We start from the raw sequence: 16964 nt of genomic DNA, 5'->3' as shown, positions 1-16964 counted from the left end.
TTATCCATCTTTTTTTAGCATTGCATTCAATAGAATTTTTAAGTATCTCATTAAAACTAAAAAATATCACAAAAGTTAAAGCAAACTGGCACAAAAACATTTTCATTAATAGGGTCTAGATATGTCTTAACTTCCTTTGCCACCAATTGAAATTAGGACATCATAGCCCTAAGCGAAGTATAAATCTGATTAGATAAAAAGGGTAAGGATTTGAGGAAAGACGTGTGGGATCAGTATCACAGATACAAGGATGGAGATGAGGTGAAACTTAAATTACATACAATTTGAATTGATTTTCCCAAAGTTAACATAATATGAGATCTGAGATTCTAAAAACTTATAATATTAGCAATCCTAATTCCCATGAATAAAACGAAACTAAAGACAATTCAGTAATGACGAAGAAAAATAAATGAAACTAAATTACTATTGCAACAATGATTAAACAACTCGAATTAGAATTTCTAATAAGCTAAATTATTACGGAGTTAAAATACTATATTGCACTTCGCACAATGCAGTAGTATTGTGTTCAGCTAAGGAACTCCATTAATGACAGTATACATCAATAATTAAAGCCAATTGTTAACTGTAAATAAAACCTAAATACGTACTCTATTACAAGTCCAAATGTTTTTGTTATTAAAATAATGTAATTAACCAAACAATAAACGTGATAAGTAATCTCAATGACTTTTTAAGTGATACTAATTTGTACTTTCTTGTAACAAAATATGCGTCATAATTGACGAGTTTTTGGATATTATTACTGTCTTAACAAAAAGGCATTAGACCGGAATTGATCTCTTATAAGAACCAATCTTAATTGCTCCAAGATTCCCCCAAATAAAATCAGTACACGCCTCATGGCAAGAGAGAATGTTGGGGCTCTTGCAAGCCTGCATTTCCTCGATGTTACAGTCTGAATGGCTTTTTGTTACTCTCCACTTACGTCATATCACACACAGATTTGAGCATCGCTCCAATTACAAACTCAAATTTTATACTCTTGCCACTGTTCAACAGTAAGTAAAACAAAAAAATCACATTTAGAAACAGATTAGATTACTTTTAGTCACTAGATTCTAGACTTCCTAACAGCTATAAAGCAATCACAGCTTCGTAAGGTGCGATTGCATATCACAGGGCGGCTGAACAGGACAACTGACTCTTAACAATTTGCAACTCTGCTCATTCAAAGTTTCCCAGGTTTTTGGTGTATTAGGCCTGTACTTACACCTAATAGTTGTTCGTATTGTCGTGTTCACTCGCAACCAACATATACCTAATATTATCGACATGCTCTCAATGTATCCACGCATAAAAATATAGAATATATAAAGATAAATGTCTTTTTGTATTTCTCATCCAAAGATGTTACAAACAAACTGCCTCCAGATCAGGCTTGCACTTTGAGCAGCAGCTTGAGCTGTTGGGTAAAGTCATGATGTTCAGCAATCAGAGCCCCACAAGGTAAAAGAGCAGCAGCATGATGGTTGCTTTTCATCCAGTGCTGGGGCGGCAAGGGGAGAGCAGATGCAGAGGGCGGCTCGGTGAACTTGCACCCAGCGTAGTAACCGGCGATGAACCCCGGGGATGATCGGGGGCTTGGCTCAGGTACGGGGGATTTTGAAGGGGTCTTCGACGGGGACCCCTTAACTGGTGAGAATTTGGGCGGAGGCGAAGCTCCGAGTGGCTTTGGGTGGTGGCTGGGCGAGCCGTTGTACTTAGGAATTTTGGCCCCTCTAGCTTTACCCTGGCAGACGCTAATTGTGCCGTCGACGTCAGTTCTCTTTGTCATCGCCATCGTGTGGACAAGATGACCGCAAACGCATTAAAGGTCGACGGGGAACATTAAAAGTTTATTTTATCACTAGGTATATTATTTCGCCTTAAATTATTATGGTTATCACATTCCAAGATCATGAATTTTGCGTTTAAAAACTGCAGGGTCAGGTACGACGCAGATTTTGCTTTCACAAAATGGACGACTTTTCGGACGAAAACAAAGAACAGCTGAACTCCGCCATATGTGACTCCGTCAAGGAGCGATTTCACGTACGATTGCGTGATTTCTCCTCTTCCAAATGGCACAAATAATGAAGCTAACTCACCCCAGTTCGTCCAACAGCTTTTCAACACAAATTTCACTAAAATTTAACATCAAAATCACCTTGGCTTTACACACCAAAACACTTTCATTGCGGATCAATCCAAAAGCGGAATGACGCACGCGGAATTGCGCGGATGCATCCACCAATAAAAATTGATCAACAGTGTGACGTCGGGTGACGCATGAACTTAATGTAGTTTGTTCCAACAGCGAATTAGAAACATACTTCATTTCAGTCATTTTATTTGTAAATTTCAAATGGAATGCGTGTTTTTTTAATTAATTTCCAAACTGGAATTTCCTATGCATCAATTTCTGAGAGAAAAAAATGGTTGAGAAGGCCCCATGGTATTTACTTCGCTCTCGGAACAAACTGCCTTCTCCCTTCCACCTTGCTAGTGCACTAAACAAAGTAACAAGCGTTTGCGCCGTGCGATGGCCTTGGCTCATTGCTAAGGGTTCGTTTCGACAAACAATCCCTTATAGTTTCAAATCATGTAAAATATTTACAATACACATGTGGGAACCATAACCACTTCGAATCGTTAGAATTGACAACGTCGCTCGACCATGTCTTGTTTGATTCACGTATGTAGTAAGAGTGAAAGATGATAATTCAGACACTCCAGATGCTACAAAATTTCAGATGATTCAACACCAGTGACTTTTACAACCTGATTGTTATTTTTTCATTACAGTAATTGCCGAATCAAAACATCATATCCCAATGTCTCCAACAGTAAAATCTCCTGGATCCTCTCAATCACCTTAAAGAAATCAGTATATATCACGTTAATTTGAGGGATTCCTTCAGAGTTCTGCGACACATAACAGTCAAACCTTATAATTTTTAAAGTAGGAGAAAATTAAAAAGGAAACAGGAGACATCTTCTCTAATGGTTTCTAATTAACATATAAAAACAATAAAATTATACACCTCTAAGTTCTTATATGTATACAATGAATTACACACTAGAACATTCATTTCCCAATCAAAAATAAACGCGTCTTTGAGTCCTGATAAATTTGAGGATCTTATTTCGAAACTCCCACAAGAGCTGGCCTTAGTACTCTATCGTGTAATTTGTATCCTATTTTTGAAACTACTACCACTGTGCCTGGTTCTTTACCCTCGACTTCCTAAAGGCAAATAGTTGTAACTTCAACTGATAAATGAAAAAATTGAAACTTGCCTGTTGAAATAAAGCCTCATGGAAATTGGGGTTAAACTTTTCATTCAATGGATTCACAGCTTCCAAACCATGTCGTTTAAAAACATTCTTTAATTGTGCCTCAGTCATAATCAGCCCTTCATATAAGCCCTTTAAATGAGGGTTGCTGTCTGTAATTTCATCTTTCGGCACAGTTTCTGTGGCTTTGTTAAGAACATCAGCCACATCTAGGAGATCTTTACAAAACCCTTGAATCCCATAAATTTTTGCTTCCCCAATTTGTTTCGTTAGCCTTTGCCTGAGGTTCTCTCCATCTGCTAAGGACCTTTTGTATTTATCCTACAGAGGAAGTCTGTTTTCAGTATGAAAAAAGTTGTATAATTGTGCATCTACCAAAAGTTCAGAATTTTTCTCTGTTAGTTCACCAATCTGTTTGTTTAATTTTTCAATATCTACACTGGATTTTGCGCTCGTACTTTCAGGAGGAACCCCACTTGTTACCTCGGGGTTCTTACTTTCTTCGGTGGTATTCAATTTAATATTGGACAGCGTGATACTCCTGTAAAACTTGTGATTAGATTCGTGTCAATGCTTGATCACTTCCTTACCTGGAGTTGAATATCAAAGATTCGGATATGCTTTGTCCGCATTTTAGAACGCTTCTAAGACTAATAAGGGCCATTTTATTTGAATTATATGACAATAATCAAATTTATGAGCTTTAGATAAGATCTATAAAATTTCCAAAAATTTACAAGAAAAATTCAAGATTTGAGGTTAGATTTAAATTGCGTAAAGTCAGAACTACGGATGTTATAAACAGTCATTGATAGTATCATAACATTAACAAGACGAATGCGATGATTATTCCATCTCACTCATACTCGTCAGACATGATGAGACAGAGCGAAACAAAAAAATTTTTGATGCGCATGCTTACGTTCCCCGACCATGACCATTTTTCTCAAAATCCGACATTTCAATACCGGCAATTTCTTAGGTTAGGAAAATTCAAGTTAAACTTTTCTTGTTTATCTATCTTTTCACTACACCCAGGTTGAAGTCGACAAAAACAATAACTGAACCAAAATGTCTAAAGAAACTAACGCTATAACTCCCCATCCCTCTACCTCAAATGTTTCCTTACCTCGCAGTATCACGTTATCTACTTTTACGGCGGCTAGAGTGAAGGAAATCCAAGCCATGAGAAAATCTATTAGCCAAACTTTTGGCACGAAAATGGCTTTTCAAAAGCTGCCAAAGCATATGAGGCGCAGGGCCATGTCCCATGTAGTAAAACGGTTACCCAGGCGCCTAAGGGAGATACATATCAACCAAATGAAGAAGTCAGGAATACCTCCAAAGTCCAAAAGGCCTTCAAGAAGACATCGAAGGTTTGTTATCTTTTTTAAAATAAATTATTGATTGTTGTCCCAAAAAATGGTTGCAGGAGGCCACTATATCTTCAAGCTGATTATATTAGAAGGCAAATGCGAGTTAAATGGTTAAACACCCACATTTGGCATGCTAAAAGGTTTATAAAATAACTTTTTATATATCAATAGTAATAACCAATTTCTTAGATTTCATATGGTTGAAAAATGGGGCTATAAGCTCCCAAAGCAACCTTGTGATAAATCTTTTAAAGCCTGTTATAGGGCCACAGTTAAACATTGCCTTGTGCAGGATCTGTCCTATATCAGGTGCATCGAGATTATAGGTCTGTATGAAAATCTCATAATTCCATTGAGGAAAATCGTGGACTCAAATACTGGGCTGACTTTCGAAGCTAAAAGTGTTTTTAATGGTCTGTTACTTGTTCTAGTCTGATTTCAGGATATGCTTTGAAGAACTATTTTTAGGAAAAAGTTTTGGAGAGCTAGTCATGTTTCAGCCAAGCTTACAGAAAGAAGATTTTAGAAGTGCAATAGGAAAAATTCAATATCTGTGGAATCAAACAACAACTGACAAAAAAGCTTTATGGCTTTTCATCCATCCCTCATATTATAAGCAAGTTCTAACTGTTTTGGTTGAATTATTTAACGTAGAGTTATCAGCAGAAGATACTAGCAAAGGTGTTTTGACTCATTATGGCTCAAATGATGTGTTGATTAGAGAACTTGAGCATGAAATTGGCAAATTTCGACTCACTGGATCTTCAGCCACAGATGTGTTAAGGAGTGCTTTAAAGTATTTTTTTGAATCCCTTCAAAATCCTTAGTTAATTAACCAATGTTTCAGACCAGTAGCTTTAGAAAGTTGTTCTGAGCAACTTCGCAGTTGCATTAACAATTTCCCTCTAGAAAGTTTATGCCAGCAAAACGAGGTGTTTCAAAACATGCTCACTGCAGGCTTTCTGCCACCCAACAAAGTTCTTTCAGTGCTTGTAAAAGATCCCAGACTTAATTTACCTAAGAAAAGAACTAAAGCTTCTTCAGTTGACTACTTTGAACAGCTAAATGACCAAGTTTTATGTACAAATTTAGCTTTGAGTCCCTTAATAGATGACACTGTTCGGAACTTTGTTACTAAGAATAAAGTGAGATAAAAGCTTCAATAATACTAGTAGTTATAGCTCTGTGTTAATTTTCCAATATTAAAGGTATCTAATGCAAAACTATGCGAGATGCGTTCCCAATGTTTGGTTCCTGAATCTGAGGGATCAATGGAAAATGAGTCAATTATACCGATTATCTTGTTATGGAGGGCTGGAAATAGCACAACAGGACCTATTGGTATGACTAATTCTGTCTCTAATTTGTCTGTTTTCTTCAATTTATCAATGACAGGATACTCTAGCGGATGGGACGTAATTTGTCCCTCCTGTTGGTCTCAGTCCTTATTTATTTCATTTATAATGTGGGGAGGCCGTGCGGGGGGCCTCAGAGAAAGCGAATCGATAGCCTTTGAAAATTCCCAAGCAGATATTCTAAGTCCAGACACCACAGCAGGGGAGCAAGAAGAAATTTTCCAGACACGGTCACTGCAGGAGAAATTTTTTAGGTCAGGAAATTTTTAATAAAAAGAAGTATCACTCTTTAATTCCTTTACGTAGATTACCACCGAACAAACGGACAAATTTTAACAAATATGCCATTGCTTCACCTCTTTCATTTAACTGGAAAATGTTGCTTTCTGACTGGTCCAAAGCAACTTGCAGTGCTTTTTCAGTTTTACGTGATAGAAAACTCTTAAAGCTTCTACAGGTATTATAAACATTTTCAGAATTTATACTTAATAATTATAACATATAACAATTAACATAATTCTGCCCAGGAATTCGTGACATCCAAACAAAGAAATGAGGTCGTGCCATGCCTTCCTAGCAACTGTCTTATAGCTGTTAGGGTTGAGCCTATCAATAAAGGCATTTGCTCCCAATTTGCTGTGATCTGTCTGCCCTTAGAAAACTGCAGCGAACCTCTACTGGAATCAAAATGCAGAGATGTGTTTGCTCATAGACGGAAAGCTCTTCGAGACGAGCACAAAAGTTTGCTTAAAAAGCTTCGCAGAGGACGGAAAAGGGCTTCGAAGTTGGGAAAGGTTGGAATTACAAAAGGGAGTTTTGCAGAGAATTAATATTGATTTTATAGCCTATAACAAAAACGGATGTGGATATGCTACGCAATTACGCTATGGAGATGCGTAAACTTTGGCTGCCTGAACCGCAAACCATCAAGGATTCATGTGACAGGCCTGTTATGGGGTTCATTAAACATGGGGCTTTTTCTTTTACGTCGGGAAATTCAAGGGGATTGGGTTATATAGCTGCTGATAGCCTAAAAGCTTTAGCGGGGTTGGCACGAAGAGACAGAGTGCTTATTAGAAATACGAATTCTAGGGTGTATAGGCTGGCAAAGTTAGATATAATCATTGATTAGAGATTGATTCATACAGTTTTCTCCCGATTAGGATAAATAACGTGAGGATCTCAGAAACGGTAGAAGATACAAAACCCCTTAAATTAGAAAAAAGTTTCGCAATTTAAAGCAAATGAATAAACGGGTTTTATATTGACTAAATTCAGCATTTGTCGGTTGGTGATACGCAATAAATAAATAAATGTTATTTAAATAGTGAAAAGAACATATTTATGTTGGCAAAATAATGGGGATTTATTTAAACATTTGTTATAATTTGAAACTTTTATTCGATTCATATTTAGCCGTATTGTTGTTATTAAAAACGTAATTTAATTTAATTTGTTTTTTTTTTTTAATTTAATGTCGATTGCACAAGTCAAACAATTTTAAAGTTTTACAACTTTAAATTATTTTAATGGCTCCATGGCGTTTATTTATTTATTCTATTCGATTGCTATATGTCACAATAATAGTTGATTTATCAAAACATTATTTAATGGCTATTACTCACAAAGTTTCTAAAAAAAATACCAAATGCAATATAAAGCTGAAAAAGGAATTTTCTCATGATTTTAAAAATGTAAATATTCAATATTGTGGCTATGTGAAAATTAAAACTTTAAGAGAACATTTCTCAAAAAAATGTGTCTTAATAATGTAAAACTTCCATTTCTTTGAATACAAGAGTTATTTTCAAAAATCGAAAACTGCTAAATGCGATTTTTCCGGATATCTTCATTATCATTCAGAATTTAGTCGGTATACAAACAGATTATTAAATTGCCCAACTTTTTCGTAATTAAAGTGATTTTGTATTTATTATCGTTTCTGAAATTCCCTTGCTATTTATCTTTATCCGGAGCAGAATGTATATAATTCTTGTTATATACCAATAAAGAAATGCTAAAATCTAAGTCCAAGGCTAACTATCTGGAATCTCGTGTGTTATCTTTTCCAACTTCAGTTTTTACAACCGTGTAATCAATATTTGCCAGTCAGGTAAAATATTTTAAAAGTACCTATTACGAAGAATCGTAAACAAAATTAAACCTTTGCAGCCTGTAATAAGGAAGTTGGTGATAAAACTACCCTTAACGGCTCAATAGAAAGAAAGCTAATGCTTCCTGGTACTGTGATAAAGTTAGCTAAAAGGGTGCCTTGCAAAATTTTTGGGTCAGTTAGCCTTGCAACGTGTTAAAGTTAACAGCTCTGCTCTGAGAAAATGAATCACATGTTTTTCTTTATGATGGCTTGTGTAGCCCTTTGCATCTCCAAAATATCATCAGAAACTATTGAAATCTCAACTTTAGTACCTTCTATGACATCGACCGTAAATCCCAAAAGTGTAAAATCTCAAAATTGGAAAGGAAACGTACTTGCAGACTTCGTAGAAAATTTCCTACCCGAAAGTACCAACCTGCGGAAAATTGATGAGTCTCAAGATTACAGTTCTCAAAAGCTGGTGCCAGTTTACCCTCCTCCAAATAGTTATTTCTATCCGGGGGTTAATCCTAATGATGCAGCAGTAACCAGTGGAACTGAGCTGCAGGACGCCAATTATTTTTCCTCAATTTTACCCGCAGCACAGGTGAGTGTGTACAATGTATTTTGAAAGAACATGAAACATCAAACCCCATTAGTTTTTCTGAACGGCTCTTACTTTTTAGATGGGGTTTGAGGTATTGCGTCAATATTTTCTCTATTTTCTCGTAAGACATTTGGCATTTAAACTAATTAGAATATTCGAGTTGATTTTGAACATAAGAGACGTTCTTATTCCTGATGAAATTTCGAAATTTTTGATCAAGGTAATGGCTACATCAACAGAAAAGATTGGGTACTCCTCAAATAGAGTTAGAGACTGAGTTAGAAAAATATCTCTGTTTTAGGCTGCACTATCTGCTGCGTTACAGTTATTCACAAAGCTGGGTCTGTATTTAGTGAGTGGGGCGGGCCTTCTTGTTTTAGGAGGAATATTTACAACCTTGCTTTGCTATTTCACACCCGTTTGTACCATCACATTCAACGGATTCGACTTCCAACAGGTAATAAACTATAACTGCAGAAAATGCAGATTATTATAAAAACTTTTTAGGCTCTAAGCAAGGACACAATGAGGTCGCTGGTGACCTCAGAGAAAATTGCAACAGCTGCTGCTCTAGTTCAGGATGCTATTGGGAAGTATCAACGTTTGCAAAGAGCTGTGAACCAATAACTGAAATTATTCTATTAATTTTAAATATTAAGGAAAGTATAATAAAGTTTAGTAACTAGTTCAAAAATGAGTTTTATTGAAGTGAAAAAGCTTAAATAACAAATATGCTGCATTAATTAAAGTTATTTGAGAGAGAAAAGTGGGATATTTACCAATTTTAATTCAAAAAGGAAATGCAAATCAAATTTACTTACTGAAGTTGAAATTTTCTTCAACTAAAACTATAACATATTACAGCAATATAAAAAAAAATAATTTTAACAAGGTGGTGTGAATTTTTGCTAATCCAAAAAGATGTTAAATTGCAACCCTCTCATGGAAATTTCTACCATCCTGTAGAAAACTAAGTTTTACATGCTATTTTGAGCTTGCTGCTGTTGATTTAATTTCATTTGTATAATTTCAATGATAGCATCTCTGATCTTGCTTTTTTCTAATCCAACAAATTGAATTTTCTCCATTTGTTCAGCAACAAATTTTGTCTTTCTTTCAAAGTAGTTCTTGGCGGCAGGAATGTCCTAGCAATTTCAAAGAGAAATACTCATACTTTTGTTGGATAAAAATTGGTATTATTCTTACCTTTTCCACATAATACCGAGTTCCTATATCTATGATTACATTATTTGTGTCTACAAGTGTTCCTGGTACATACATCTAAAGAAATATTAAGGAACATCCAGTACTAATGTGGATTATAATTGTGTTTTGACATTTCATAAGAAGGATACAGAGCCAGTTAATGGAACTAAAATTTCCTTGCCTTCTGAACTACTATCAATGTTCTGCAATGTTTCATTGGAAGTTTGGAATTTCTGTTGGGCCACTTTTAGAGATGTTAGAGAGTCTTGGAAAAAGTCCAGTTCCTGTGTATCAATTAAAGTAACAATAAATAAGCTTTTTGGAGATGTTTGAAAACAGGGTTTTAAGTTTCTTTTGGCCAAATAAGGGCATACTTGGATGGAACCACATTGTGGATTTCTTTACCTGATCTAGTTGCTGTTTCAAGGTGCTTAATTGTTGGATATTTAAAGTAGTGAGATCAATTTGTTTCATGTGGGGCTGTTCTGTAGAGGATATTTGAGCCATTTTATGTATTTTTAAATGGAAATGTTTTTAATAAAATTTTAAAATATAGTGCCAGATGGTTGTCTTTTATTTCCAAATGACACTGTAATCTGTCAACGTCAGCAACACCTTCAACATTTGTATTTGTACATGAAATTACAAAAGTGGCAATGCTGCATTTTGTTACTAGTTTTAATTTAAACAAAATCTATTGTAGGATTTTTATATAAACCTTTCATTTGGAATTAAACCTTAGGATTTATTAATTCGTTATCTAAAGATAAAATAATAACTAACAGTGTGATGGTTACTTCTTGCAGGATTATACCACAATACCCGACCCGAGTTTCCTATTATTCAAGCTTTCTTATTAAAAATTATACGACAAATTTGATCAATAAAAAAATTGAGAATGAATGCAAACTCTTATAAAATTTTTTGTTGCAAATGCTTATAACAAAGTTAGATAAGTTCTAATTCGACTTATTAATAGCAGTGCAACGCTGCCAAGTCTAGTATTATGGCTTAGTAAAAAATGAATCATTAAGACCTTTTAAGATACATAACCTAATTTTGGTTAAGATATCAATATTTATCAAAAAAATTTTATTAAATTAGAAATAGAGGTGAAAATGCTCTTTTCCCGGACTGCCCCTGCCTTAAGGGCTATTGCCGGTTTGACCAAGAATAAGGCACACTTTAAACAACTCGTTAGAAATCATGGTCATACGTATGTAGTATTATGTAATTACGCTATTTAGATAAAGATTTACCTTATAATTTAATTAACACTAATCTAAAAATATAAACATTTTAGATGGGCGTACAGAAAGCCACCGCCACCAGCGTACAAATTCCAAGAGTTTGTGGCTGAATTTGTTGGGGCTTTTACTTGGTGGTGGATATTGTGGCATATTTGGACTGAACCTGAGCATATTACAGTAAGTTAACTATAACATAGCTAAAACCTACACTGGAATTGTTTGAATCACAGGGAGAATTTGAGTGGAGTGATCCACAGAAATGGACTAATGAGGAGTTGGGCATTCCTGATGAATTGCCATTAGATTGAGTTGTATTTATATCTTATGATTGTAGTTTAAGAAAATAAATATATAAAAAAACCTTCAAAATATGTTTATTCTTTTGTATGTATTCATTAAACAATTTAGTTCTTAATAAAAAAATTTAATCCATTTCCCAAATTGCCCAAACCCACATTATCGAGGACACATGGCATGTCGACCTCCATCCACAGGCACAGTAGCCCCAGTTATGAAACTGGCATGGTCACTGGCAAGAAATGCTATTGTTTTTGCCACTTCTTCAGGTGTTCCAGGACGCCCTAAAGTACAAAGTACCCAAAGTTTACCAATTACACTTCCATTACACCTCAATGTATGAGATTATACCCAATGCATGTGTCTGCTGGGACTTCTCCAAAAAGGCCTTATATTGTTCTTCATTCATCCCACCTCTTTTATGCAGATTTGTCACTGTTACACCAGGATTGACACAGTTTACTCTGACTTGTTTAGGGGCCAAATCTAAAGCTGCACATCTAAAATATTCTCTGTCTCTATTGATTAATCAGTTATTTGTTTCATACCTGGTAAGATGGTCAACTGCAGCTTTGGAAATGCAATAGGCAAAAACGCCAGGGAATGCCCTAATTCCATTAACACTACTGACATTTACAATATTTCCCTTGCTGGTTATTAAATGGGGAACTGCTAAAGTAGTTAAATGATAAATTGCCCTAACATTAGTGTTCATTACTCGGTCATACTGAGCCAAATTAGTTGTTTCCACTGATCCTGTTTCGAGAATTCCTAAAATTTTATATATTGCACTGTAATCAATTTTTATTTCTGAACTTAGTTCTACCAGCATTGTTGATTAATACATCCAATTTTCCAAAGTGCTTAATAGTGCTGTCTAAGATGTTTTCTGTGTCAGTTTCATTTGTTAATTCCCCAGTTATTAAAAGAGGAGCTTTGCTTCCTGCAACGGTTATACATTCTGAAGCTACCTTTTGAAGGTTCTCCTTATTCCGTCCTGGGAAAGGATGATGTTAGATTATTAAATTGTACTCGAAATATTGAAAATTGGGTCTACTTCTACCTGTTAAAGTTAGATTTGCTCCTAACTTGGCAAAATGCTGGGCAGTGGCTGCTCCAATACCCGAACTAGCCCCGGTTATAATGACAACTTTTCCTAAGAAACTCATTGTGTTCAATTCCGGACTCGACACTATTGAAGCCATAAAGTTAATGTTTGAATAATCACTACTCCCTATAATACGTACTTGTTTATCGCATTATGAAATACAGCAGTGATAATGAATAATTTTTAATGTATCAACATTATTAAATGTCAAATAACAAGTATATTTACCTTTTGATTTAAAAAATGCTTAATATTTTTAGGAGCTCCTAGAACCATGGGCTCCATCTGTGTGCGATACTGTCAATTTAAATATCTTCAAACATTGACTTTTAGGTTTATACTATACTTGCAACAAGCGTATGTTTCATCATCACATGACAAACATTATGAGTGCAAAAGAGACAACAAAACTAATGATATATAAGTTAGCAGTGAATAACACGCCGATTTATTGTGAGTTGTTTGAAACTTGACCTGGTGCCACCTACACACCATTATCGTAAGTATACTAGATAATTTTCTGTGGCGCTATCTAGGGACAAATAAGCAAACTGATTAATGAGTTTTTGAAGAAATCTACTTATTTTTCGCAGCTTGTTGTTAGCTCTGTGTACAGAGGGCGCCAAAAATAATAAAACCATACGAAACGACTGCACACTGACACACAGTTTCAGTGATAAAATATATTTAAAGTTGTAATTGATTTTCTCCTCTACGTACTTTGATAATCATCAAAATTACATATTAAAAACATTAGATCTCTTGAAGAAGTAGTTAAAATTTTTGTTTAAATTCTTCACTTAAAGTATTAGTAAAAATAAATAAAACTCTAAAAAAAAATTAACACCTTAGTAATTTCCAAATAAGGTAGAGTTCGCATCAGGGTTTACGAAGTAATTTACAAAAATCTGAATTAATTTTTATTATATGTGACCACAGTTTCGATTCTTGACAAACCAGTGCCGTAGATTACTATTTTTCACTTAAAATAATTAGTGAAAGTTAAGCGCTCCAATTTCAACAAGATTGAATTCCGCAGTAGACGTACGATACCGCTTCGATATGCCGCAGTCAAAATACGAATCGGACAATTACGATTTTTTGACCCAAAAATTTTAGCCTTTGGTATTTTTGGGACCTAAAAGTCGAAGTTGTACGATTCGAGTTTTGACTGCGGCATATCGAAGCGGTTTCGTACGCCTACTGCGGAAACTATTCTCGCCGAAATTGGAGAGCTTTATTTTTACCAATTTTTGTTTATGCTAAATTATCCTGTACGCCACTGATTTTGTACAGATAAAATTTTTGAGTGTAGCGCAGATTGTGAATTATTTTACCTAAAAAAAATGTTACGAAAAACTTTCTCTTCACGAAGACAGTAGCATTTACAAGAATTCTAATAAAAAAATGAGTGCTTCGATTTTTATCGAAATTAGGTTTCGCAGCAGGCATACAATATAACATTGATATGCCACGATCAAAACTCCAATCGGACAATTTCGATGTTTTACTTGAAATGTATTGTGAATTATGAATAAATCATGAAAAATATTTATATAAATGTCTAAATTGTTTGTTCAATTTTTGACTTTAGCATATCAACGCGTCATCTTGTGTGTACTGCGAAGCTATATATTTTCATACGAAAAATTGTCATCTACTTCATTGGTTTGAGAGAGATTAAGGGTAGAATGAAACCTTATAATAGGTTGTTGTAAGCGTCATCTATGTGCCTGTTCTTTAAGTCAATTGAAAAAATAAATGTCATTGTCATTGTCTGTGTCATTATGGGTGTCATTGTCATTGTCATTGTCGGTATCATCGTCAGCTGTTCGATTTCAATTCCATTATTTGAATGTTAAATGTTTTGTTTTCGCAGATTATTTATTATAGTTTTTAGATTCAGTTTAACTAGTTAACGTTTTGGATTATTTAAATCTCTTTCTTGAGTTTCAATTCACTTACTCGTTCGTCTTTGCACAACCATGTCGGCCACTTTTAAAAACGCCAAAAAAATGGTGAAGCAGGAGCAGCTTCGAAAAATCATGAAAGACTACAAGAAGGGCTTAAAAGAAGTAAAGAAAATTGAATCACCTTTGGCAAAATATCCTTTTTCAGCTTTGAAACTTATCATATTGCCATTAACATTAACTTGGACATGTTTTTTTTTTGTACCAATAAGTTCATCAATAAGTTTATTAATAAGTTAAACATAATCATTTCCCTTAACAATTTCATACATATAACGAATTAGGACAACTTACGTGCATTCTATGCAAAACTATAGTTAAATCAGAGGCAGTTTGGGTGGTGCACATTAATGCAAAACAACATAAAGAAAATATTGAATTAGCTAAGAAGCTTAAAGAGAAAACTAACAATTTTACAACACCTTTAAAGAGACCTTTGACGCCCCCTTTGCCAGATATTCCAGAGAAAAAAATAAAGGGTAAGAAAAGGAGTAGAAAGTATTATTTTAACCTCAGTATTTACATGGTGTGAATATAATAGGTTTTTTGATTTTGTCTAGTTTATGAGGAACTCTTTATTTTGGATAAAATCTCAATATTGGTAACTACTCAAAAATGACTCCTTTTTGTGATAATGTTGATTTCAGGAATTTTAAAAAATGCCCTTACAAAGCCCACCACAATTAATTCACAACAAAGCAAAGTCACAGAGGACACTGCCATACAATCATTAAGTACCATTAAACTTAATGTTCCTTTGGGAGCAATAAGGCAAAACTCAAAAAACATTCCACCTAGTGAAAATCCAGAGGAACCAGGTTCTTCCAACTCTCTCCCCGAGGGATTTTTCGATGACCCAATCATGGATGCCAAAGTAAACCCTAAAATATACTAAGTAATAACTAAGTATTTATGCCTCAATTGTTGGTTATTTCTAGGCTAGAAATCAAGAATACAAGGACCCATTGGAAGTGGAATGGGACAAGTTCCTGAAAGAAATGAAAGTGATTGAAAATGAGAGTGAAGCGATAATAGCTGAGGATCAGGATGAAGCCACCAACGAGAGGCATATTGAAGAAATTGAGGAACAGATGATATTGTTTAATAAGTGAGTGATTTCACTGGTTTTAATTGAAAAGAAAAATAATTCAATAATTTTGTGTAGGGTATTGGATTTGGAGAAAAAAAAGGATGTTGCTATTGAGGCATTAAATCAGAAAAAGAGTGAGCTAAAAGAGGATGATGAAGAACTGGATGAGGATATCGACGAGTTTTTAGATTGGAGGCAAAAAAAAACGTTTTGAATATGTGCTTGTATAAACTGTATAACTTTAGGAATAAATCGTTATTTTTGTCCTAAAAATAGTCGTTTTATTTAAACTGTTTAATGTCAATGCGAGCTCTTTCTTGATCCCAAGTCGAAGATCCAATCATCCTAAGTAATTGGGAAACTTATAAGCTTGGAAATGCTATCAAAAAAGTACCGCTTGTGTCGCAGAGAATTCTTATGCCTTCCGCAACGATTGTAATCTGATGTACCTCGTTCTCCTTTCTCGAGTACTTCTATATTCTTGAGCTTGGTGCTGCTGGTAAAGTCCATGCGGTAGTGTTCAATGATGTCGAAGCTAGGTTATTCTAGAGAGTGTTCGCCTACTTTTGATTCCAATTGAATCGACCGACTTAAGCGAACAATCGATCTTTAAATTGTAATTTCGACAATGATTCCTTTAAATTAAGAAAATTGCCAGATTCTTAATAAAATAATGAGAACCCCGGAGACAATGGCGGGTGCTTTTCCTAAAAGACATTTGCACTTCTTTTAACTACATAAAACGTAGTTTTTTCGCAATTTCCGCAAACAGGAAGAGTTCAATTCAATTTTTTCGTTATTTCTACGCAATTGTTTTTATTGAGGACCTAGTTTTTTGAACCATTAAAAATTACCAAAACCACAAACAAGCAGTCAAAGCTTTTACTTGCCGCTATGCATACCACCCGTTATTTACCTACCCATTTAAGGTAACATTGCTTACGTCGTACCGCCCTTCACCTCGATAGCTGCCTTTGCTATTTATCGGCTATCGATTGATCACGGAATATTGCGCCTCTATAGAGACGCGATCGGTAATATCAGGCAAACAGGACGTACAGAGAGTTTTCGATATCGGACGATTTACCCCAATGAGCCCTTTTTACGACGGGATGCGTTCGATCGGCCCTTATCGAGAGGAGTTCGAAATTTTGCCGAATCGTGGAAACAGGGACTTAGGGAGAGGGCGGAGGGACGAAGTACGTTGGGGCATAGTGGTGAGGAGAGCCATTAAGGGGTGGGATGCGATAGATTGGAGTGTTACGGAGAAAAATAGTAAACTGAATTTTCTGGTATGTGTGATTTAG

General features: G+C 35.0%; 8 protein-coding genes across 9 annotated transcripts in view; 5 read left to right on the top strand and 3 right to left on the bottom strand.

Annotated features, from left to right (window-relative positions):
- Positions 1-16964, top strand: part of Sur-8 (leucine-rich repeat protein shoc-2) — a 35870-nt gene that overhangs the window by 9928 nt on the left and 8978 nt on the right. The window lies entirely within an intron of this gene.
- Positions 3001-4105, bottom strand: Roe1 (grpE protein homolog, mitochondrial Roe1). Its single transcript, XM_066294552.1, has 4 exons — positions 3894-4105; positions 3679-3844; positions 3303-3624; positions 3001-3249 (listed from the first exon to the last, which is right to left on the bottom strand). The coding sequence occupies exons 1-4, from the start codon at positions 3965-3967 to the stop codon at positions 3149-3151; spliced, it is 663 nt and encodes a 220-aa protein (XP_066150649.1). The 5' UTR covers positions 3968-4105; the 3' UTR covers positions 3001-3148.
- On the top strand, positions 4220-7166 carry Pop1 (POP1 ribonuclease P/MRP subunit). Its single transcript, XM_066294545.1, has 10 exons — positions 4220-4679; positions 4736-4819; positions 4869-5092; positions 5148-5475; positions 5527-5824; positions 5888-6020; positions 6075-6288; positions 6341-6491; positions 6562-6828; positions 6879-7166. Exons 1-10 carry the CDS (start codon positions 4375-4377, stop codon positions 7164-7166), a joined length of 2292 nt encoding a protein of 763 aa, XP_066150642.1. The 5' UTR covers positions 4220-4374.
- On the top strand, positions 8371-9430 carry LOC136345884 (uncharacterized). Of its 2 annotated transcripts, XM_066294547.1 has the most exons (4): positions 8371-8736; positions 8816-8956; positions 9038-9193; positions 9244-9430. In XM_066294547.1, the coding sequence occupies exons 1-4, from the start codon at positions 8371-8373 to the stop codon at positions 9361-9363; spliced, it is 783 nt and encodes a 260-aa protein (XP_066150644.1). In that variant the 3' UTR covers positions 9364-9430. The 2 variants fall into 2 exon arrangements, with proteins under 2 accessions (XP_066150644.1, XP_066150645.1); XM_066294548.1 differs by lacking the exon at positions 8816-8956.
- On the bottom strand, positions 9420-10525 carry Pfdn5 (prefoldin 5). The gene is made up of 4 exons (XM_066294553.1): positions 10348-10525; positions 10092-10226; positions 9943-10017; positions 9420-9881 (listed from the first exon to the last, which is right to left on the bottom strand). Exons 1-4 carry the CDS (start codon positions 10447-10449, stop codon positions 9714-9716), a joined length of 480 nt encoding a protein of 159 aa, XP_066150650.1. The 5' UTR covers positions 10450-10525; the 3' UTR covers positions 9420-9713.
- LOC136345825 (NADH dehydrogenase [ubiquinone] 1 beta subcomplex subunit 2, mitochondrial-like) lies at positions 10974-11561 on the top strand. The gene is made up of 3 exons (XM_066294443.1): positions 10974-11158; positions 11246-11369; positions 11423-11561. The coding sequence occupies exons 1-3, from the start codon at positions 11061-11063 to the stop codon at positions 11498-11500; spliced, it is 300 nt and encodes a 99-aa protein (XP_066150540.1). The 5' UTR covers positions 10974-11060; the 3' UTR covers positions 11501-11561.
- Positions 11551-12730, bottom strand: LOC136345824 (3-oxoacyl-[acyl-carrier-protein] reductase FabG-like). The gene is made up of 5 exons (XM_066294442.1): positions 12553-12730; positions 12316-12486; positions 12038-12260; positions 11841-11989; positions 11551-11773 (listed from the first exon to the last, which is right to left on the bottom strand). Exons 1-5 carry the CDS (start codon positions 12692-12694, stop codon positions 11649-11651), a joined length of 810 nt encoding a protein of 269 aa, XP_066150539.1. The 5' UTR covers positions 12695-12730; the 3' UTR covers positions 11551-11648.
- LOC136346049 (zinc finger protein 830) lies at positions 14421-15919 on the top strand. Its single transcript, XM_066294901.1, has 5 exons — positions 14421-14691; positions 14828-15046; positions 15215-15441; positions 15506-15675; positions 15733-15919. Exons 1-5 carry the CDS (start codon positions 14583-14585, stop codon positions 15869-15871), a joined length of 864 nt encoding a protein of 287 aa, XP_066150998.1. The 5' UTR covers positions 14421-14582; the 3' UTR covers positions 15872-15919.

Source organism: Euwallacea fornicatus, chromosome 21 (assembly GCF_040115645.1).
Source record: "Euwallacea fornicatus isolate EFF26 chromosome 21, ASM4011564v1, whole genome shotgun sequence".
Classification (NCBI taxonomy): domain Eukaryota; kingdom Metazoa; phylum Arthropoda; class Insecta; order Coleoptera; family Curculionidae; genus Euwallacea; species Euwallacea fornicatus.
This window is presented reverse-complemented; position numbering and strand designations above follow the sequence as displayed.